Source organism: Corvus cornix, chromosome 4, assembly GCF_000738735.6.
Source record: "Corvus cornix cornix isolate S_Up_H32 chromosome 4, ASM73873v5, whole genome shotgun sequence".
NCBI classification, from domain to species: domain Eukaryota; kingdom Metazoa; phylum Chordata; class Aves; order Passeriformes; family Corvidae; genus Corvus; species Corvus cornix.
This window is the reverse complement of record NC_046334.1, coordinates 23,212,450-23,236,794: the sequence shown is the minus strand read 5'-3', so window position 1 is coordinate 23,236,794 and position 24,345 is coordinate 23,212,450. Positions and strand designations below refer to the sequence as shown.

Here is a 24,345-nt window from a genome sequence, read left to right as displayed (position 1 = left end):
TACTCTTCAGCAAATGGGGCAAGTTCCAAAGTCAAGGATCCATGCTGATGATCAGTCAGCATCTCTCAGACATCAAAATATTGAGATTTCGTTCAACTATTTCAACCAGTCTCAATGAGAACTAAAAGCAGCCTGTCTGCTAGGAAAAACTTGAGTGAAGGAAAGATTCTAGGTAGCAGTTTCCCACAGGTAGAAATTAACAGCAAGACAGGCAATGTCATTACAGGGGAAAAAATGGGGTTTGTACCAGCTACAAGCTTGAGACTAACCTCGGGTGTAGAGAATGTTACAGAATTTCATCTAGAAAGAACAAAGTCAGATGGAGTATTGCAGAAAGAAGGTGGGTCAATGTGCTGTAACCCCCTGAACCATCCTCATGTAGGTGGAAGATGGTTTTTCCACCAGTTTGTTAATCTGGAAGTGTAAGTGGTGATCCTGAGGTAGTTAGATTATGATACTCTTATCAAACTCAGATGTGGTTCTAAAGTAACAAATACATACTCTCTGTAAGGTTTAATTACTCATCCAAGTGTAACTTTTATCTGTTTACGGTTACATCGTGTAGGTATCTCCAGTTTTTATAGCTTTCATAAAAATGATCTTAATTAGTCTGTAATACATACTGGCAAAAAGAAGTTTTTTAATTTCTGTTACTTTATTGACACTGTTGTGTCAAGATATTCTGTCTACATGGTATTTCTACCATACAAAATTTAACATGGTCTATTCTAGGATTTTTGTTTTCTTTCTCTTGTTCTTCAACTTTTTTTGCACTTTTTTCTGTTTCAAGCGGCCTGAATTTGGCACCAGTTGCAAGGCTCCGAACTACTTGGGAAAAACTTCCAAGCAAGTATGAAAAACTGTTTCAAGATCTGCAGGACTTGTTTGATCCATCTAGGAATATGGCGAAATACCGTAATGTCCTTAACAGCCAAAACCTACAGCCCCCTATTATCCCCCTGTTTCCTGTCATCAAAAAAGACCTTACATTCCTTCATGAAGGTAAAAACAGAAGTACATCATCTTTTACTAGCTAAGGAAAAGTAACTTTCCTGCCTAATCACTGATGCTGTTGGTTGTAGGAAATGATTCTAAAGTGGAGGGCCTGGTGAATTTTGAGAAGCTGCGGATGATTGCGAAGGAGATACGCCATGTGGGTCGCATGGCGTCTGTGAACATGGATCCTGCTCTAATGTTTAGAACAAGGTAAGTGTGTTGTACCAAGCAGAGCTTACCCCAGCTGGGAGAAGGCTAGGTGTCAGCAAGAGGGGCTTTTATGTGCCCCTTCTATTGGAGAAGTATGGATTTTTCGTGTTAGCAATTTACCAGCATGATGTGGTGGTCCAAAACTGGAGAAAAAATTACAGTTTGTGGTTACTGATATATTCTAAAATGTTTCTTACTATTCCATAGTTGATGGTTACTTCATAAAAATGAGATTCTATCAGTGGGAGGGAGGGAGAGAAACTGTCTTGTAAACATACCTATTACTCTATTGGAACATTGATGGGTGGGTACCAGCCTTATAATTTTGGTTTAGTAGAAGTGGTAATGTATCTGAAGCAGTGTCAGCTACTCGTATTAGAAAACATGGAGTGAATGCTCTTCGGCTTCATATTTGACAAGCTTATTGCATACTCTTTTTCTTAATTTGAGCTAGAAGAGTTTGTAATATCTGGTTGTATGCCTGAGACAAGGTTCTTTTTAATGTCTGTGGGCTTCCAGAACTGCTTGTCCTGAGGTCTGGTCTTTTTCTTTCTGAGCTTGTGATCTTTCTCTGTCTCTTCTTAAACCCATGCTTTATTCTTCCTGGCTCTCACTTGCAGGAAGAAGAAATGGAGGAGTTTGGGGTAAGTGGTTGGAGACAACACACACAGACATTCATTCTTCCTTTACCATTTGCATTGTTTCCTACTTGCTACCTTTAATTTTCTGGTGCTTTGACATTTTTTCTTTTGTTAACCCTTTTTTACTGACAATACATTTTAATCTAGGAGTGCTTTTGATTTGAGATTAAAGCACAGAACGTGTAAATTATTTTTAAGTGGTCGTAGGTAGAAGTGGGGTGTTCTCCCCCACCTCCAAATTAAGTTGCTAAAGGAAGTGACTTTCAGTCAAAGAGAAATTACAAAATGACAAGGTTGCAACAGCTGAAAATAGCTGTTAATTTCCTTATACCTATTAAGCAATTATCACAATCAAATACAAAAGTTAAAACTTACAGTATCTGCTTGACTAACTTACTTTCATATTACAATTAGCCATCATTTTTACCTTAACAATTCAGGACCAATGCATAGCTTTCATATAGGTATACATACATTGAAATGTGCATGACATTTATTTCATCATGAACTAGCTGATCATTTTATTTAACAAAAGTGTCTTCAGTCTTGCAAGTTACAAAGAAGTTCTATTCTGTGAAACTGAGCTCTCCATTTTGTATACAGTCTGATTTAAAACATAGAAGGCTTTCAAAATGCCTCCTTTATATGTATTTGAATTTGAACCTCAGCTATAGTCTTCTGTCAGCACTGCCTTACTGCATGAGCTTTTCCTATTGCTCCAGTCCTCTCAGTAGATGGCTTATGTGAGAGAGCTACCTTGAATGCTTTTCTAGATGTGTGAAGTGTTACTGCCTTGTTGGAGCAGAATAGGTTAAAATATCTGTGCCATTAAAATAATGCCTGTAACCCAAGTTAAAAGATTTCCTGGCCCTCATCTTTCTGTCTTTTATAGCTGTTTGACTGACTGGAATGAGGCATGTAAGCTTTGACTGTAGACTGACATTCATGCAATCTTTTGCACGTTTCACATTTATCAGGTGATACCATGTTGGACTAAGTCATACCTTTGCTCTCTTTCGTCCCCCTCCTGTCCCCTTCACTCCAGGTCTCTCAGCCAGGGCAGTACCAATGCAGCTGTGCTGGATGTTGCACAAACAGGGGGGCATAAAAAGCGGGTCCGTCGCAGCTCCTTTCTTAACGCTAAAAAGCTCTATGAAGATGCTCAGATGGCACGGAAAGTAAAGCAGTATCTCTCAAACTTGGATCTGGAAATGGATGAAGAGAGCCTCCAGACACTCTCTCTGCAGTGTGAGCCAGCCACCAACACATGTGAGCATTGTCATTTGTTGTGGATTTCAAGAAAACTCTTCAGTATAACTGTTTCTAGTCCAATGAAGCAATTGGGAACAGTAACTAGACAATGAAGTAGAAAATTATTTGTCTAGTCATTTTCAAGTACTAAATGTCTATGATTCCTAAGGAAATAATCTTGTGGATTAACAGGATAGAGACACAGTATTTATACAGGTGATAAGGCTTTAAGATGATGTCCCACTGGAAGTGTACAATGGCTTTTTTAGATTTGTCTGTACAAAAGGTATGGAGGAGTCAGAAATTTTTCTATATTTCTGATGTACTGAGGTGATTAGTGTGAATGGCGATATGGTTGTTCTGAGGGAGCAGGGGATTTTCTTATGTCCAGGTGTTCCAGAGATGCCTAGAGGGCTGTACCTCCGGCAGCAGAGTGGGACCTTATTCTGGATATCCATTTTGTTTTGATTTTAGGAAATGCTGTATCCTGTGCCCTTCCCTTTCTGCAGGGTAGCGAAAACTAGTAATTATGTGTCTGTTCTGAATCACTTGTAGTCCTTATGATACCCCAGTATAACTTCTGGTCATGCTTTTGGTAACAGTGGTTGTTTATCAGAGCTTTATTTTGAGAAGGGAAACGATCATTGGTAATGTACATCTTTTAAATGGAGTTAAATCTCCCCGTCTTTTCATCTTCATCTTTTCTGTCCAAAGATACCGTGCTGCATTAAGTGTATTTGAGTATTTGAGCACCTTTTAGTTGTTAATCAGAGGGTTTTGCGCTGCTCAGACTAAAACACCATCGTGTTTTTAGCTAGTAGTCATTCATTGTTTTGTCCCTTTTCTTTCAAAGTGCCGAAGAACACAGGAGACAAGCGATCTGGGAAGTCTGAAACGTCACCAGTGGCTCCCCGGGCAGGCATCCAGCAGAAAGTGCAGCAGCAGCAACAGCATAAAGTAAACCAAGCATTGCAGGTCCCGGCCGTGTCTCTTTATCCCTCTCGCAAGAAAGTGCCAGTCAAAGACCTCCCACCATTTGGTAGGTGGAACAGGGAAGAATTTGGTTTAATATTCTGAAGTTTGTTTGCCTATGTCAGGAAGACATTTTTAATCAGATAAAGTTCACACTTCTATTTCTGGTAGTATGATATGCAGGTTGTGCCTGTTCGTGCAGTGTCTATGCATAGTTCCCTTCTCTAGAAATGGAAAGAAGGAGATTTAGGGAAAGCATCCTGTCAATTTAATCAGTATAAGTATTTACCTGTTAGTAGCAGCTGGAAGGAATAAATGTTTCTCACTGTTTGACTTGGTTCTTGCCTTAACTTTTCTAGAGGAATTAGGGACATGGAGTTCTTGAGATGCCTCAGAAGTTTTGGTGTCTCTTCACAAGTTGAATTTTTAAGGTGAAATTCAGGCCTGCTCAAGTTGGCAGTCCTGTTAGAAATGTGGGTCTGAACTTTCACGTTGACAGTTGTCCCTTTGGATTCTACTCCCTTCTGCTTTTTTATGGTTGTTACTCAGATGTTGCTGCCTCCATATTCCACAGAAAGGTACCAGACTATAGGAATTTTTTCTACCCTGATTTCCAAATCTGTCCCAACATGTGTACAAAATGTGTATGCATTGTTAACAAACCCCTTAAATCACAAGTATGGTAATATCCCTAGTAAGGATATGTAGCATAACTGGCCCTTCCTTTTTCATGATGGTTATTGCGCAAGAGCTTAATTCTGATTTCACTCATATTGGTTTTCCTCGTGCACTGCTAAGACTGCAACAAAGCATTAGAAGCAGCAAAATGAGCAAGAAACAATTCAATATTCATCTAGATCTTGTTGATTTTACCATTAAATTTTAATCTTAAAAGGACTTTGAAGTTCCGTAGACTGCATGTTTTGCTCATAGTGGCAAAGTTTCTGAAAACTGACTAGGTTATGCTGATCAGGCAGCTGTAAATTATTGATAGCAGGATTGTGATCCAACAGATCAAAGATGAAGTCCACAAATGCTTGGAAATAACCTCTACCACAAACATTGGCAATACTGTCAGAGAAACTCTGTCTTCACTTATAAGGCTGTCCCAGAGTGGATTTTTGAGGGGAGGGGAAGAGAAAGATGGATGAATGTGGCCTGGGAAAAGCAATTCTTGATGCCCTAGATCTTTACATCATGCATCATCTTCAGGATGTTTTTACTCTTTGGTTTCCCAAAATAAGCTGGTGCAGAGATAGTTCTCAAAAATGAAAGAGAGAAAGGCAGCTGCAGGATGGCCTTGTTTCGTGAGCCTAATCCTTATTAATTTTCTTTCCAGCTTTCTTTGACCTTCTAAGCTACTCTGAATAGAAAAGAAACAGGAGAGCAGTTTGAATTCTTACTATATAAATCTTCACTAACCAGTGAGAGGGTGTGTGTCTGTATTTTAGCTAATTTTAGTTCAAGTTTCTCAGTAACCATTCCTATGCATATCCTCAATTGTATATTGTATAAGCAGTATTCTGCAACATCAAGTCTTCATTGTGTTTTCTGTGGCAAAGTATTTATCTTAAGTGGCCAGAATGAAAGACCATCTGCACTAATATGCAGAAATAAAGCACTGTATTTTAAACAGGAATAGGTTTAAACATTTTGCTTCATTTAAGCTGGTGTCAGGAACTCAGGAATATACCGGAAAAAAATGTAGCTTTTTCTTCATGTGGGGTGTCTGCTTTATAAATGCATTGTGAAACATAAGGATGTATTTATACTGGACTTTACATCTGCCTACTTTAATTCTTACTTAAAGGCATTAACTCCCCACAAGCTTTAAAGAAAATCCTTTCATTATCAGAAGAAGGAAGTTTGGATCGTCACAAGAAAGCATCTGAAGACACTGTCTCAAGTGCATCTTCGCAGCTGTCTTCTCCTCCTACTTCACCACAGAGCTCTCCAAGGAAAGGTAGTAGATGTTCGATATTTCACATCCTGTTCCTTGGAGCTTGTGGACTTTGGAAGCTTCTGAGAGAGAATTTGGACGCAGTACTGCTGCTCCTATTTTTGTCACATGTGGTCAGCAAGAGGGCAGGAAATGTAGTGCAGAGTGGGATACATGAAAGGTAGCTGTGAACCTGATTTCAAGGGGACTTGAAAGGCCTCTGGTTATCAAAATCCAGAAAAGATTGCCTGGTATGATACAGGGTTTGATGCAGTAGGTCACTCTCACTGCAGCTGCTTCTGACAAAATATATTCCTGTGATCAGTGTTTCCTGCCTTCAGTGAGAGGATGTGCAGGTTGAATCTTAAAATCTTTGTACAGCATTGACCACACTGGTCTATCAGAGGAATTATTTGCTGTGTCATGCATCTGAATGGGATGTGACCTATGTATGGCAGAAAGGCTTAAGATATTTGGAATTCAAATCAGAATATTTAATATTGTAATTTATGTTTCATACTACAGAATATTTTAGTAGGAGCCTGATTATTTAAACCATGTGTATGAATTTTTGAGGAATGGTATTATACATTGGAGCTTTCTTGACCAAGATCTTTATAAGTGATTTCATAGAGTTATTTTTTAAAATGAAATTAGGACTTTAAAGGAATTTTTTAAAAACTTGTTTGTTTGTTTGTTTGTTTTCATGGTAGTTCTGGCTATGAATTGACAAAACAGAGTATGGAGGCATTGTCCTGTAGTTTAAACAACACAAAAGACACTTTGGAAGTATGATAGCCTAGATGTATTGCATGTGACTTGTAAGTTACTATCTTTTCAGAATAGCATGAAAGTTCAGTTTAACAGTTACATAATATAGCATTATGGTAAAATATACACTGGGGTTGAAGTGACTTCTATAGAAGTGTTACTTACTAAGGTCAGATGGAGGAGGAGAATATGTAGAGGATGTATCATCTTGAGTCCTTGTAAGCTGTCATCATTATTTCTCCCAAATACTACATTAGCAAAGAGTGAGCTTATATAAATATGATCAGGCCTATATATTTTTTGAAAAAGGAATTGGAATTCTGTACTTGACTCAGTGTGAAAAGCATTTTATTTTTGCAAAAAGCAAGTCATAAACATGATTAAAAAAAAAATCCTTGGTTTGATGGTTACATGAAGCTAATGATACGTTCTTTCAGATAAAAATGAGAACATTAATTCCATGTTCTCAGCAAGTGAATTGGGGTAGATCAGTTGAAGTAATTTTGACACTTATGAGTAGAGTGAAAGCAAAAAATGAAACCTGCGGTGATTTGTGGATGTGTTGTTTAATGATCTTTAACTTAGCTGGCAAGAACATTCAGCACAATTTGTTTAAGACTGAAACAAAAGCTGAATTTGCTTCTGTGACATGGTTTGCAGATTTTATCTGAGTCTGGCTGTGTCAGAGCTGTCTACCTCCAAATTTCACCATAATTCTGGTAATATGGAATTTGGAATTTATTAGCTAGCCAAGAAAACTTGAAATCCTGCCCTTCTCTCAGACAGGATATGTACTAAGCAGTCAGCCCAGGCATCTGGGTTTCATGTATCTCTTCATCTCTGAAGTGTAACTTTGCAGAACAGACACTGCGTGAGAGAGTCTCTGGGATTACTTCAAGCAGTAACCCCAACCAGAGCATCTCTTTCCTTCCAGTCTTGGAGACAGTGTTTATGCACAGGCAGATTTTGAGAAGTAACATTTCATAATGTGAGGATACAAGTAAGATGATGAATTTGAAAAAAATTTAGGGGAGGAGGGTGGAGTAGAAGGAAGGAGAGCAGTTGGTTTGTAAATGAGTAGTACATGTTCCCACAATCCTAAACCTCTGATTAAGATACCAAAGACAGTGTCACAGTTTTGCTGTGTATCTTTATCTTTTGCAGTGCTGTGTAAATGTAATTGTAGCTTTGTTTCATTGCCAGTTTTATTGCAGTATTGCCAGCTGCCTGATGAGAACTGAGCAGGCATCTTGGAGAGTCTGATTAACGTGATGTTCCCTTTGCAGGCTACACTTTGGCTCCAAGCAGCACCGTGGATAACTTTTCCGATTCTGGTCACAGTGAAATTTCTTCTAGATCTAGTATTGTCAGCAATTCCTCTTTTGACTCTATGCCAGTCTCCCTGCATGATGAGAGGAGACAGAGGCATTCTGTCAGCATCGTGGAGACAAATCTTGGTGTGGGAAGGATTGATAGAAGAATCATGATTGAACCAGATCAATACAGCTTAGGGTAAGGATTTTATTTGTGCTTATTTATGTTATACTTTCATATCATGTCTATGTGGCATGTATATTTGTCCGTGTAAACTCCCATGTATCTCTCAAATTTTTTTTCTCCTCTGCTCTTAAAAAACTGCTGCTTCAGTGCTGCATTTTGTGATAATGCTCCATTCCTGCCAAGAAAAGGTTTTGCACTCCTGAGTGTGTGGTGAGGTCTACAGCAATAAGACCTTAACCTCAGTAGATGTTACCATCTGAGCATTTCTGTGGTGCTGTAGGTTATCCACTCTGTGGCAGACTATTACCCTAGCCTGCTTTCTCCATGGGAAAATTAACTGAATTAGATGAGATATTCATACAATTATTCAGTGATCAAACTGAGAACAGAAATAGCTAGCAATTTTCCAGTCTGCTTCATGGAAAAGTGCGTATTTGTCTAACTCCAAAATATTTTACTCCCAAATATCTCTTCTAGTCAACAATAATTGGAAGCTAAAATTCACATTATGCTGCTGGTTTTCTAGTAATTTTCTAGGTAATTAACTTCTGTAATGGTAGGGAAGCTAGTGCTGTGAGGAGTTCTCAGAATCTCTAGCAGTGAGCCTTGGTGTGAAAATAATTGGAGTTCTGGCTCCTGTTTTGTCTCCACTTTTTTTTTTTTTTTTTTTTTTTTTTTGGAGCTGTTATTTGGATGCTTCAGTCCTCTGAATGGTTTCTGGGGTTTTAATCCTGCAGGGTCTGTGAATGGCAGACCTGTTCCAAAACTGCTGTACTTGAGCTTTGGGAATCACAGGCTATGCAAACTCTTTAATCAGATGTCTTAAACATTTGGAAGAGGAGGGTTGCAGTCTGCATAGGAAGGTGCCCTGGAAGAACAAGTCCCAGGAGCCTAGATATCTGCTGAGCAAAAGTGACACTTAGTCAGTTTTCTCTGCTGCTGTGTAAGGGATCGTGTCAGGCTCACTTAATCGTTGAAAGGCTACAGAAAACATACTTGCTCTACGAAGTAGCATGTGTTTCCAAAAATAAGGTTAAAATACATTTCCATTTGCAGGAAATGTTGGAAAGTTAGCTTTCACAGTTTCCTAAACAGAAGAAAAATCTGAAAAGCTGAAATCTAAACCTGAATATCAGCCAGCTCCTGCTAAATTCTCTTTCTAGCTTTTGAACCATTTGCTTAGCAAGGCTGGAAAAGCAGTAGGATAAGCCTGTGTGTTCCCCTGTATGTGTGTCAGTGTGGTTTGCCTGTCTTAAAGGGCTTTTGCAAAGTTAAGATTTTACCTTTTGAAATTACTCTGCTGAAATGAAAGGCTTCAGCAAGTTACCTATCCAGGTTTGTTTGTTTGTGTTTGTTTTTGTTTTATTGAGGATGTACTTGAAAGAAAAGTGTTATATTCTCAAAATCGAATTAGCCATTAATGCAATATAAAGTGCATCAAAACCTTCAATCATAGAATCAAAGAATGGTTTGGGTGGAAAGGGACCTTTAAAATGTCATAAAGGTTACCTAATCCAACCCACCAGTATGTTTTGCTTTTCTTTGATTGTTGAACTCTTTGTGTGTCTTGTTCATGATTTCCAATTCCAACACTGGGTTTTTTGTCCCCCTCATCAATGTGTATCCAGCTCATATGCACCGCTGTCAGAGACCAGAGGCCTGTATGCTGGAGCAACTGTACTTTCTTCTCCTAGTACAGAAGAGCTGTCACAGGACCAGGGGGACAGAGCTTCGCTCGACGCAGCTGACAGCGGCCGTGGGAGCTGGACTTCTTGTTCGAGTGGTTCTCATGATAACATCCAGACAATCCAGCACCAGAGAAGCTGGGAGACTCTACCTTTTGGACATGCTCACTTTGATAGTTCAGGCGATGGGGCAGGACTGTGGGCCTCAGGCGGCCACATGGACCAGCTGATGTTCCCTGACCATGGCACAAAGTATGGCAGGCAAAGTCAAGGCAGGGAGGGCCTTGATCAAGCACAGTCCAGAGCAAGTTGGGCATCTTCCACAGGATATTGGGGAGAGGACTCCGAGGGTGATACAGGTACCATAAAGCGGAGGGGTGGGAAGGATGTTTCGATTGAAGCTGAAACCAATAGCATAACATCTGTACCAGCAGAGGAGACAAAGCCAGCTCCTGTGCCCACTCACACAGCAGCAGCATCAAGTAGTACAAAGGGCCTTGTTGGTAAGTTAAGTTTCATTTATCGTGAAGTGTTTTAATTCATTTGCTTAAGTTTTTCCATATTGTTCTGCAGTTCTTTTGTCTGGTTTGATTTTTTTTTTTTTTTTAATTTTTAAAGCAAAACTGAACATATTGTAGTCTCTCTTAAATTTTTCCCTTTAACTGTGTGTTTATTGCTCAGGAAAATATCATTTATTGTTGATTCTCAGTTCTGGCAGTGCCTTTGTGTTTCAAGAAAGCCTGCCATACATCAAAAAACTAGCTCAACTGCTGGACAGTATTTTGAGAGGTTGATGTATTTAGATGTCTGTTCTGAAATGTGAATTTCTCATCACAGTAAGGCTCCATAGGCTATATTTAGAAATCTTAACAAATGTGGCCTGATTTTTATAGAAGCGTTTTACTTTATACCCTTGTATGACTTGTCTGATAATTGTGAATATTCCTTACTTCTGAAAATGGGATCCCTTTGTGTTTAAATACCAACTGAAATGTTTCTGCAGAAAGTGAAGAGGTTTCAAAGAAGTTAGAGCTGAAATATATTTCTATGCCTTCAGTAATGGAAAGATCAGATAATATATAAATTAGCATGAAGGTGTCTTTTGCAGAGCTTAACATTTTTATCATATTGTTCCTTCTATGCATCCCAATCTGTGGCCCATCCAATACCTCTGCATTTTTGTCTCTTTTCTTCCTTTCATTCCCCCTCACTTTACCTTTTGTCAGAGTAATATGAAGAACTGTCTAAAAGCCATTTTTTGCTGACACAGCTGAATGTCTGCCAGATTGAGGTCATGCTGAGACCACTGTGATAAACTGCTTTTCCATTTTCTGCCCAAGTATATTGCTTAGCAGTGGTCTTTTGCCTCAAAGCTTGGGTGCAGATCTAAATCCCTGGACTATGAAGAGGAAGAAGCTGTACAGATTCATGCTAATCTCTAATTTTACTCTTTGATACCCTTGGTTTCCTCCAGAATGTGTAACAGGTGTGCTTCCAAACAAAATTAAGTTATCCAGCTGTTATTCCTTTTTCACCTCTCTCTCTCTTAATGCCCTCAGGCCTCACTTGGGGTGCCAAGATCTGTCTTGGTTTGAAAGACAGGTGTCTGCTAAGGAAGGCAGAAGCCTCCCTTGGAATGGCAGATGCAACCCCCTTCCCTCCGAGTTGTTATAATTTTGAAATCAAGGGGGCTTTTAGGCAAAGATGTGGGAAATAGGAATAACAGTTCTTTACTATTATATATCTATATGTGTATAACCAGTCAAACCAACAGCAATAACTGTGGCAGTAACAGCAAACAATCACAAACCCAGTCCCAGCCTTCTCGGCTGTCGGGCCCTTTCCCCTCGGGTGCAGTTCCGCTCGCAGCCGGCAGGGGCGCTGGCGGCTCCTGGTGAGCAGGGCAGGTGCGATGGTTCCCCCGCGGCTGCAGGGGGCGCTCCGGAGCGAGCTCAGGGAGCACGCGGCACTGGTGCCCTGGGATCCTGGGGAAGGGATGGAACAAAGGCTTCACAAACCCCTGGGCAGCCGATCCCGGTGTCCGGCCGGACCCTTGGAAACAGCAGGCTGGAGCAGCAGGCTGGAACGGCAGGGACGGGCACAAATCCCGAATGGCAGACGAGGTGTATCCAAATGGGGAAACCCCCCAGAGGTCTGGGCAGGCAGGGTGAGCAGGGCTACAACGTAGTGAAGGCTCAAAGCAGCGGCGGGGCAGGGCGGCGACGGCCCGGCTCCAAGCGGGACAGGGAAGGCGGGCTTGGGATCCCAGTGTTTCTCCAGCAGAAAGCAAAGCGGCCATAGAAAAAACAGCTTCCTCTCTCTCTGGACACCGAGACCCAACTGCCCAAACCCCTAGGTGAAACAAAAAAAGCAGCCAGGTCCTTTGTTTTCCTTAATTATTCAGCCATTTGTTCCCCTAGCAGCATGTATAGGGGAAAAAGTCCTTTAACAGAAAAAAACAACCTAGGACTAAACTAAAACCCCAACACCCTACATTTTTAGAGACTTGAAAGAACATGAAGGAGACCTGGAAATTCAAACCAACAGATTCCATGCCCTTTACTACTATTAGCTAACTGTCCTGCAAATGTAACTCTGTGTATCACTGTCCAACAGAAACCGCTGGTTTACCTAGTTCTTTTGCACTGAATAGACATTGGTTTCTTGAAGTATTTCAATAGATTTTTTCTACAGTAGAGTTTTTCTATAGAATTTCTTCTGATTTTCAGAAATCTTTGAATAAAAGTTTCTCAGAAACTTCTTCATGCTGCTTTACTCAGTTAAAACAGTTTGTCCAAGCAAAATACTTAGACTATTGGAAACTATTTGGTTTTGTTGTAATAACAAGGATTTATTTTTATTCTGTAAAAACTTGCATCCAAGTAGCACCAGTCCATTTTAAGCTTATACTGTCCTTTCAGTCAAATCATGCTGCCTAATGCAGGGTGGTATTATCATCACCACTTATGCAAGAATATACAGTGTATGACAGGCTATGGAAAGTAAATTGTCTGTGTCCGTGGTTTTTCCTGCTGTATTTGTAAGGTTTGTCATTAAAGTGGTCATGTGTTAAAGGGCTGGGGCCATAATAAGTGTTCAGTATCAAAGTCCCAGCTGACTTCTCTAAGTGCTTTGAAACAGACACTCTTGCCTATCTGTCCCTGCAGATGCTTAGCATTCTTAACTGTTGTTTTTTCCCTCAAAGTTCTCTCCAAGAGAGAACTTGTCAGGATGCCCAGAGCTAAGCCTTGTTCAGGTAAACAGTTACATCTTATTGAGATCCACAAGCTAGGTGGTGGTCTTTCCATCTCCTAGATAAAATCATATTCAGTCATTGTTCTTACAGGAATACTTTCAGTTTAATTTTGCAGAGAATACAACCGTAGGGGCTGTGGGCAGTAGTGCATTCAAATAGTATTATGATGAAGCCCACCTCTCTTCCTTACCTCTTGGAATTATACCTCTTGTAGTTTATGCCTCATTAAGTAGTAAGATTTGTAGGAAGAAAATAGTGTATCAGATGCGTTTCTTTTTTCCTCTTCAAGATGCTAAAAACGAAAGAGTGAGCTCTTGGATGCGAAGCCCATCTTCAGAATTAAGATAACCGCGCATTTGGGGAGATGCCAAAATTCCTGATGTTTGCTACTTCTGTGGACTCTAGAGTCTTCCATGTAACTTTGATCACTGTACATTTTTTTTCTATAAAATTGATGGAACAGCTTCAGTTGCAAAGTTTGAACAAATTCCCCATGTAATTTGGTGAATTTTGTTAGACTAATGCTTCACTACTGGAAGAATAGCTACACCCTCCGTGTATGTTGTGTACTTTCTTGATTGATTTATTTTTCACAAGCTCTTTGTCTAGCATATGATAATTAACCTTTGTCATTCAGATTTTCTCTTCCTGGGCTGTTGATTTGGTTGATACTTATTTAGCTTTTAGCTGTTTATTTTCCTTTGAGCAGTGTTACTTGTCCTATCCTCTTATAATCATCCGTTGCTTTTCCTGCAGCACGAAAAGAGGGTCGATATCGGGAACCACCTCCAACTCCTCCTGGTTATGTAGGAATTCCTATTGCTGAGTTTGCAGAAGGTGGCTCCCATCCAACCAGGAAGCCTCCAGACTACAACATAGCACTTCAGAGGTCTAGAATGGTGGCACGGACATGTGAGACTCATGGGACAACAACTCCACAGCAGCAGTCACACGGCCACTCAACTGGCAGGCCTGTGAACAAACCTCAGTGGCATAAACCAAATGAGTCAGATCCACGTCTTGCTCACTATCCGTCTCAAGGGTTTTCCACAGAGGAAGATGGTAAATTTCTCATTGTTACATTTTGAGTGTGCTGCTTGCAAAACGGGACAGTGCTTTCACAGACACAAAGCAAATTGCACAAATCTTGCCATAATTTGAACTCTATTTCATTTCAAAACTCGCTATTTGTTAACTTTTTGGAAGGGAAGGAATTCAGTTCATCCTGAATATAGTTTAAAATTTGGAACATAGGTCCACCTGAATCTTGAACAACCAAGCAGCTGGCTTAGGCAGCTTCTCTGAAGGTGCCTGTGTTCACCTTGTACAGCCCTGCCTGCCATGGTTTTCCGCATTAACCACGTATTTAGTGATCAAAAAAGTATCCTGGTCTACAGAATGCTTGCCCATCCACCCCATAGAGCTTGCCCATCATGGCTCAGGTATATTTGGATAGTCGCTCACATTCTACCTGAAACTCTTTACACTGTGGACACTGAGTCTTCCATTCCAGCTATTTCACATGATGAGCCCACTGCTCTCTTGCTACCTTGTTGGTCCAAGTGTGTCTACATCTTTATGCTTTTGTTCAACAGTGATGTTTTTCTATGGAGAGCAAGTGTAGCTGGATTGCACCTTTAGGTCCTCAAAATTTAGGTGGGATGGTGCCAAAATCACACACTTGAATGAATGCTTGTTTTGCTTAATGATAGACTAAGATTCCCCTTCTCCCTCTAGCTGCTTAGTTGCTAAGGTTTAGGTGGAGGATGAACTTTGCAGTTGAACATGATGGGGAAAAAAATGGAGTCCACCTTAACTGAATTGCCTCAAACTTTGAGAATTACCATGACTGAGAATTTTAATTGTTTCTACTAGTGATGACTAAACTGAAAATATATTTAGGGAAAAATGTCAAATGCCTTTCTGAAGCTGTTAGATAGATATCTAGGAGTATCTGTTGTGCTCCTTGGGGTGAAGAACTGCATCTAGCTCAGTTAAAGCAATTGTCTTCTTCAAGATCAAAATTCCAAAGGAATAAGTCACATGAGACTTGAAATGTACTGAAATTTAGATTGTTTTAAAGTATATATACTTATAGAATGAAATGGGAAACACATGAGCACAATACATACAGTTGTTGTATGCACAGCTTGTTTCATTCAGTAGCAGTCTTGTTCTTTATGAACTAAATTCTATTTTCCCTTATCCTATTATGTTTGCAGAAGATGAACAAGTCTCTGCTGTCTAAGACTTGGGCTTTTCTGGATCCAGAGTGAGCCACCTTAAAGGAGAGCACAAGAAGACGTCCCTAGAATAGGAGCCTTGGAACTATGATTAAAGGATGGTGGACCTATTTGCCTCCTTCCCTGCCTTAAAGCAGCATGGGGCTTCTTCCTCTGCCCCTCCCCCTTCTGTCCCCTCTCCCCTTGCATGTGAAATACTGTGAAGAAATCGCCCTGGCACTTTTCAAACTGTGTTGCTTGAAATGCACAGTGCAGCAATCTCCAAGCTACCACTGTCGCTGTCTGCCACATCACACAGTATCATTCCAAATTCCAAGATCATCACATCAGGATGATTAACTCTGACTGCACTTCCCGATGCCTGGAAGGGTTTTTTTAAATCTTCCTTTTAGATTTTAATCACAATCCTAGCACTTAGTCTCATTGGGATAATGAGATAAGTTAGTTGTCAAACTACATTTGGCCTTTAACCTACAAAGAGAAAATTCTTTGAGATCCTTCAAGGAGGCAGTGCTTATTTGCTTGTTTACAATGCCTTTGTTACAGTTTTGTATGTTTGCATTTGGGAGATCAAATAGTGCATCTGAATAGTAATTACAGTATTATTTCACACCTGTGAGTAGGGTTGCCAGCCTGAGCTCCTGGAAGAATATTGCTATCACATGGCTGAGCAGGGCAGAAAGGAAGGCAGAGGTTACAGGATGCAGCCTTTCCTTGACCACCTGGCTTTGCTCTTAATGTGCCCCACCCTGGAATCTTCATGAGTTTGTAAATGTTAATGTTAATGGCATCCTCATCCGGATCTGGTGTAAATGCAGAAACACATTGCTTGTAACTGGTCAGTGACGGAAGAGGACACTGTGTGTGTCATACCTGTGCCTTGTGGAATACAGGATGGCATGCTAAAAAAAAGTGTCCCATTGTAGTAAGACAGATGGCAACCCCACCTTTAAGTTATATACTTTTTTTTTTAAAACTATAGTAGTTATATTAAAATAAAAATTAACTGGATAACACTGCAGTGAAGGCAAGTTGGGATGTCACAGCTCATGTCAGCTGTTAACACTGATCTAATAACCTCCATCTATTGACTTCGACATTAGGGGATAATTGAGCCTTTAAGTAAAAAAAAAAAAAAAATAAAATAACACAGTTAGATTTGCCAGTCTTTGCAATGCAGAAATAGTCACAACTGTTAATGGCTTCATGGAACACTGCATGTGTAGAGAAGGCCAATGTGTAGCAACCACCTGCTCACAGCTGCTATTAACCCTATAATGACTGAAATGACCCTCCCCTCTATTTTTGTGTTGTTTTTGCACAGACTCCGGAGAAGTGAAGGCTGCCAATCCGAGTAGTACTCAAATGTGAGGAACTGCTGGTCTTGGATTTTTTTTTTTTTTTTCCCATTGAACTCAGCTGATCATATTGATCAGTAGATAAACGTAAATAGCTTCAACTTTTAAAGATCAAAATGCAGTGTTTTTTCACTGTATCAAACAAATGTCAGTGCTTTATTTAATTCTCTCTCCTGTAATCATAGCTTTTGTCTCTTTGCTTATATATCACATTGTCAATTATGCATTTGTAATTTTACATGTAATATGCATTATTTGCCAGTTTTATTCTCAAGGCTATGGACCTCATGTGCATATAGAAATACAAAATCCTAGCTCTATCACAAGTTGCACAAATGTTATATAAGCATTAAGTAATTGTAGACCATAGGACTGCTAATCTCAGTTCGCTCTGTGATGTCAAGTGCAGAATGTACAATTAACTGGTGATTTCCTCATACTTTTGATACTACTTGTACCTGTATGTCTTTTAGAAAGACATTGGTGGAGTCTGTATCCTTTTGTATTTTTAATACAATAATTGTACATATTGGTTATATTTTTGTTGAAAATGGTAGAAATGTACTATGTTTATGCTTCTACATCCAGTTTGTACGAAGCTGGAAAATAAATAAATATAACATTAATGAAGTCCATATTGATTCTTATGCATTTTACATGTTCCACATACTTGAACAAATTTATGAAAAAATTTTACTTCTCTGTGTATTAATATTAAAGGGACATTGCCAAGTGATGTGGGCAAACCACTGGTGTGGAGTTTTTCTTAATATACAGTTGTGCTGCTGATAATTTTTGAAAATTTGGGTGTGTGTACTGCTGAATGAGAATGACTGATACTATGAGCATCCCCAGCAGAAACATTTGAGATGCTAAAAAAGGTATGGCCTTAGGTGTATGTAGAATGTAAACAGTTTTAAAGGTGGGATTGTGTTGATTTTATATTCTGAATGGTGTAAAAGTAAGGAATACATGTTTTAACATTTGGGTAGGGAGAAGTATGGAAAGTCATCCATTTGAGTTTTTACCGAACAAGGTATTTCAAATTATAAAAATCACCCAATAGCATCCCCAGTAATAAAAGCTGATGTTAATTCAATGTTAAATCTGTAGATTTTATTTTTTCCCCAGAGGTTAGATTCTTTATTTCCAATGGTATGCAGATGACTGGGTTAAAATGGTACTGCTAAAGCCATGACAGCCGTATCATATTTAGCTTTGAAATGCCTGGCAGGTGGCATTTCCAAGTCTAAAATTAGTTCAATGCAAAGAGAAGCAACAAAATGCTGTCTAGATTTAAGTCTTCCTAACATAGCTCTAGAAATGATCCACACTTAAAATTGTAAGAAAGCTAAAAATCACTGAAAGTATAGGATTTGTAAACATTGTGTTTTTATTGCTGTAATCTCTAGCACTGTAAGGAAAGAAATTATGCAGATTTAGATTTTTGTGGTGTGAGTGGAACTAATGTCTGTGAACCTGTGGCTAATACTTGTTGGGTACATTTTGACAAGCTAAAGATTACCATTGCTTTTGACATTAGTAGAATGAACACACATTTTTATATATTTTACCTGTGAGATTGTCCTCAAGTAGTACTAAAGGCAGAGTGATAAGCACGTAATTCCTCTTATCAACTTGTGAGGTGTTTGCACACTTGTCAGTTTTTTCTTATATGCTTGATGTATTATTGAATTAGGCAGCACTCCCAGTCCTCCTGTTTCTGCCTCCTTACTGCAATTAGTATTTTTAGAACACATTATGTATAGACATCCTCAACACAGCATCCAATACAGATAGCTTAATTCATTGTGGACTGGCTGATAAATAACACTTCACACAGCAACTGACTCAACAGAAATAAAGGTCTTGGTGTGACTTCTGAAACAGGTTTGGTAGTTGTAGAACATGTAATAAGAACTTTGTACTTACTGAGTGGATGCAGCAAGATGCGGACAAGTAAATACCAGTTACTGGGATTTAGTGTTGCATTCACCAAAATGGAACAGAGCACTGAAATCTAAGGATTTTTTTGTTTGTTTGTTTGAAGAAATGTCATTCCATTATCTGTATTCTTTTACAGCTCTTTTTTTTTCACTGAAACTTACTGAGGCAGAGGCTAATCCTGTATGCAGTCCATTGCACTTTGGAGTCAGCAGGAATCTGTAAAAGCTGCAGTATTGATGGTACTGCTTTAATGGATTCATCTTGGTCATTTGGAGAAGCATGCATGTTTTACATCTGTAAATCTGAGACTCAAATATTTGGTCAACTTAAGGCAAGGAACAGGTTTTGTTTTAAAATAGAAACAAAACCAAAAGCCCTCTATTTTCTTCAAGACTAGTAGGAAATGCAATAAATTTCCAGGCTGTCTCATATGGATTGTTGCATAGTTGAAACAAAATCAACTCTGGAGAATTCAAGTAATGATTTAATTGCAAATATTAATATTTATGTATTCCTTGATATGGGATGAAACATTAAAAATACTTCTGTGAATAAAGCCTATGTAGCAGCAACAGCCTCTCTAACATAAATTAAATAACATAGATTTATTGAGCAAAATATGAACATTGTTAAAATTAGTCTGAAAACTTACCCTCTCAGGAGACAGAAGCCATCTGAGATGATTAGTATAATTTTGGTCTCCCCTATCTCTAGATTGTCCTTTAAGTAAGCTTTACAGTCTTGTGTCTGAAAATAGCATGTTTTGAGAGAAGGCTGGGAGTGAAAGTAGGTTTATTGCTGAGGTAAGGTGGAATCTGTCACTTTCTATTTTCTATTGAAAATGTGATAAATTAAAATTTAGAGTTTTTACTAGAATATGAAAACTTTTAAAGCTCTCTCTTTCTTATGTGTGGTGAATGTGTAGGGATAGCAACCATCAACAGCATAATCTTAAACTATTCTAATTTGATTTTCCTGGGATTAAATTTATACAGTGGCACTCTACACACCTACACACAGACTGCATTCTCTGTAGAGAAATGAGTCTTGGCTGTGTCAAAACTCAAGTTTGTGTTAAATAGAAGTGCTGGCTTCTCCTTAAGAGGAGACTTGTAGCTCCCTCCGCTTTTTACTTGGTGGCTCGATATGCTCAGTCTTCTGTTTCCATTTGGAGAATTAATTTGGATTTTATTTCTTTATTCGGTGCATCCTTAAAGGCATAGTTTTGGCCTAGGTAGTCTAACGTCTGAAAGGAGCATTATTTTCTTTGCAGCACTGTTGCCCTTGCTGGCAATGAAATCCTTTATGTGTGACTATAAAGCCATTATTTATATATATATATATATATAAGCATTTTATATGTGTGTGTATGTATAGAAAAAACCCTGTTGTATACCACTGCAGCATCCATTTTTTTAGCTAGGATGTCTCCACTGGAAAAGAAGCCAGTGCAGCATTGTTTAAAGGCATTTGAGGGGTAAAGTTTGACAGTCTTTTTTCGGTGAAATTAGCACTGGAGTAGTGATACTCAAAATGCTTTCTCGGTTGCTACCAAACTGTTTCGACATGCAGTTGTTATCTTCTGATACAGTTCCAGGAAAAAATTGCCACTTGTGCCAGGGTCAGTAGCTGTGGCAGAGATAAATTCCTTAGGTGCTGTGTTCAATACGTTTTGGGGCTTTTCTCACAGCTAGAGAAATATGAGTGGTTTTTAACTAGTTTTACTGAGTTTTATGTAACAAGTAAGATGATCTGAACTGTGGCTTTCTAACAGAAGGTAGGCCGTGAGGCCCAGGATGGCTTTTCTGCCTTGGTGTCTTTGGTCAGAATCCAAGTAAAACACAGGAAATTGCACTGATAAAAAGCAGCCTTCCACACTGAGGCCCTGCTTCCAACATCAGCGTAGAACTGGATTTGTTCTGGTTTGACAGTCCCAGGAACCCTCATATGGCCTTGATACACGTTTTTGCTCCTAAGAAGAGATAATGCTGTTGCTGCATTTCTTACTTGGGAGACTGATCCATTACTCTTGTTGTCAAAAGATAATGGGCTTCCATATGCTGGTTTATATGTGTATGTGATTTTTGCATTAAACATTCTTTAGGCTGAGCAGCTCTCTTCCCTTCTCCTTCCTTATACCTGTACCTTACAGTGGCCAGATGGTCTTCCTGTCCGTGCTGCCAGGATTAAGTCAAACTTAAGTGGGACAGGTAGAATGGAAACATCTGTATGCACTCGGCATCTTGTGCAGTTTGGGGTTTTTTGTTGTGTTTATTTGGTAGCTTCTGTTTTTTTTCTTTTAATGTAGATGTGTAAAACTACTGCTTAAAATGAAGCATGATCTGCATCTTAATCTCAATTTCATTCTACTTTTGTCGCTGTGATTATCACGTTATCACATTCTCCTCTTACAGCATTCTGATCTATCTCTTGTCAGTCCCTTCCAACGCTGTATTCTCAACCATTTGTGCTATGATGATTATTGTTTGTTATTAAATGAATAATCTGATCATCAAGAACTCCAGCAGTAGTCCCTCTCCAAACTGATGCTTCCGTCTCTTACAGCACATAGTTTATTTCCTCCTGTGCAGGTAGGTGGTTTATTTTACTCAATATTGCCTCTACCTTGTGTTTTATTCCTTCCTGTATTTTATCCAGGATCTATAAACAGTTTTTTATTTTGAGATGTGTTCTCAAGGTTTTATTAGGTCAGACTGATGACTTGTTTGTTCCCCCCACATTTCTTATATGTTTGTAATGCTTCTGTCATCTGATGTAGCTCCTCATGTGACAGCTTCATCCGGTCTTGTTATTCAGTCTGTGGTAGCAAACACTAGCTCCTTCAAAACTAGTAGCTATAGGAGGTAGGTAGATGAATTATTCCCGAGCTCTGCTCTTTTTTGGCCATATAGTGGCACTGCAGACTCGTTTTGATTTTGAGGTATTTATTCAGTCGAAGAATCTTTGGCTTTTTTGGGTTAATGAAAGAGTCTAATTTCAGATTGGCTTCTGTCCATTTTGATTTTCTTCTCCACTCTCCAATATACTAATTTGTCAATCTTTGTTTCCTTTGCTTATTTTGGTTTGAGTTAGAGGACAGAGTCTAGATTTTCCTGGTCACACAAAAGATTTGGTTTGGTTTTATTTCTTCCCCTTGCTGATGACACACATTCTGGACAGTGTTTGTGTTTTGGGTAACATTTGAAATTAGTGAATATTTCACTCTAAGTAATGTTAGCTGAGAACTTGGCTGAAGAATATTATTCAGGTTCTGGGCTCTGAGAAGGTCTGTGCCTTCTTGGTAGAGGAGAAAAAGAAAACCTGTGAAATGCAGCTTCCCAGGAAACCTGGGGTCCTGTTTCCTGCAGCTCCCTGAGAGGAGGTAGTAGCAGTGCAATGTTTAGGCTGAACAGCCCTGAAACTCATAGAAGGCTTTCTGTCATTAAGGCTGATCATAAAAGTTTCTAAAGAATATTGAATTTTGTTTTATGTTCAATTAATGTTGGCAAGATGGCTGAGCTTCCTGAAATCTTGCATGCTATGCCTTGGTCCATGTGAAGTTCAACTGGCAAGTCAGTCGCTGTATTTATGAAAAGCTCATACAAAGACTTCACTGAAATTCATGTTCATATGGCTTATGTATTTATTGCTCTTGAATATGATTCAACAATTCATTCATTTTTAAGTGCTTTGTTGACTAAGAAAGGGTGCACTTTGCTGCTTCTCCTCTTCCCAGCACATACGTGCTTTTCCTCTTTCTCATGCCTCCCTTGTTGTTCTTTAGATGCATAATTCTCCCTCCCTGTTAACCTCTTCCTGTTGCTTATATTAGCATCTTTCTCACACAGCTTCTCTTTGCTCCTTTGTAGAACAAAGCACCACCCATTTCCTTCCTCCCCAAGTGTGTTTTGTGTGCAGTCCTCAGAAACAATGGAAGGAGGCAGCACTTCAGTGCTCAGAAGGCTTGAGAGGAGTGTACCCAGACAGGACAAACTCAGACTCCAGTTCTTTGTCTGCATGCACACAGCCCTTTTCTCAACTGCTGCCTGAAAGCTGGACTGTTCATGTTTCCGTGTAGTGCCCATATATATTCATAGCATAACTCTCACATTCTTATGATCTGATGAATACAAAGCTTTTGGGTTTTTATGTGCTGAAGTCTTTGTCAGACAGAAGTGGAGTGTGGCTCAGGACCAGTGAAGGGAGTTGGGGAGGTGGGGGAACCGAGGGAGCAGCTGTGGTTCTGGCCCGATTTCTCAAATGCAAGCAGTAATTTTACAAGGCAGAGGGGTCTGTTGTGTAATTGAAAGGGTCTATTTTGTCTCACTATTATTTTTTTTAAATCACATTTTTGCTGCTTTTTTGTTTAACCAGTATGCATTCTCTATAAAAGCATGCTTTTTTACTAAATACTGTTGAAGACCTGTACAGGACTGAACTACCTCCATGTTGTGTATCACAGGCTTCCCAGGGAAGTGGGCACAGCACCAAGCCTGCCAGAGTTCAAGAAATGTTTGGACAACACTCTCAGGCACATGGCGTGACTCTTAGGGCTGTGCTGTGCAGGATCAGGAGTTGAACTTTGATGATCATAGTGGTTCCAATCCACCTTAGAATATTCCATGATTACATTTGGTTGGTTGGGATGTCTCCATTCTGGCACTTGCTCTTCAAGCAGCTGGTTTTCCAGAGTGGTGTGCTGTGGGGTATGTCCAGCCCCCGCCCTGGAGGGACATCTGCTGAGATAAGGAGAGTGCTTAACCTTCCAGCAGGACTCCCTGGAAAGGCAACCACTTCAGCTACAGCGAGAAGACAACAGACCCAGAATCCTCTGGGAGACCCTATGCAGATCCTTTGTATCCCATTGGCCTTTACCCTCTGGCACCCACCCCCTGTATCCCTATAAAGCCAGCCCCCTGCTCCTGTGAGGGAGACAGAAGCTTGTCCCTGGCCCCCCTTCGCTGGGTGCAGACTAATAAAGCTGCCTGGTGTGGAACAGCTACATGAGCCTCTCGTCTCTCCCTGGTCTGGCCTGGAGGCTGCCCTGCAGAGCTGAGCTGAAATCACGAGCTGACAATCACTAAAGAGCTGACAGCTTCTGCATGGGCCGTCCTAGCCAGCAGCTGAGGGAAGACACCAGGCCCTGGGAAGACGATCTCTTTTGGGACCATCTCTCTGGACCGGTCACATCTTCCTGGGTCAGAGCTACTGACCCCACATCAGCTGCCTTAGTGTGCATAGGCATTTTTTTTTGGTGTAGTTTTGTGTTTTGCTCGTTTAATACTTTTTATGGAAACTGGCATGTCACACATTTAATGTCTTTGAAGACTCCTTGGATCTTCTGTAATTCACTGAAGATTGTGTCTAGTTCATTGTTGCTTACACTGCAGAGCTACCTGGGTTAAGGAGTCAGTTGGATACATCCTACTTCTTAAGTGGGATGTAACACTGCCATTTCAGGTAGAATGCAGCAGTTTGCAAATTCTGATACTTTCTGAGTAGCTGGAGTAACATCTTTAGGCGGTTAGTATCACCCTTTCCCAGTAAGGAATTGGACTAAGGCTTTGCAGAGGTCA

At 39.8% G+C, this 24,345-nt stretch overlaps 1 protein-coding gene across 18 annotated transcripts in view; it reads left to right on the top strand.

Moving 5' to 3' along the window:
- The window catches only part of RAPGEF2 (Rap guanine nucleotide exchange factor 2), a 186,418-nt gene extending 168,850 nt beyond the window's left edge, over window positions 1–17,568 (top strand). For 14 of the 18 annotated variants that reach the window (XM_039550561.1, XM_039550565.1, XM_039550564.1 and 11 more), the window contains 10 exons: window positions 791–1,002; window positions 1,083–1,206; window positions 1,827–1,850; window positions 2,893–3,116; window positions 3,952–4,137; window positions 5,881–6,033; window positions 8,067–8,292; window positions 9,909–10,468; window positions 13,978–14,283; window positions 15,444–17,568. In XM_039550561.1, coding sequence (XP_039406495.1) covers window positions 791–1,002; window positions 1,083–1,206; window positions 1,827–1,850; window positions 2,893–3,116; window positions 3,952–4,137; window positions 5,881–6,033; window positions 8,067–8,292; window positions 9,909–10,468; window positions 13,978–14,283; window positions 15,444–15,469 — 2,041 coding nt within the window. In that variant the 3' untranslated portion in view covers window positions 15,470–17,568. The remainder of the gene's footprint in view (window positions 1–790; window positions 1,003–1,082; window positions 1,207–1,826; window positions 1,851–2,892; window positions 3,117–3,951; window positions 4,138–5,880; window positions 6,034–8,066; window positions 8,293–9,908; window positions 10,469–13,977; window positions 14,284–15,443) is intronic. The other 4 variants (XM_039550560.1, XM_039550557.1, XM_039550559.1 and 1 more) reach the window with 3 other exon arrangements.
- Window positions 17,569–24,345: the final 6,777 nt, after the last annotated feature.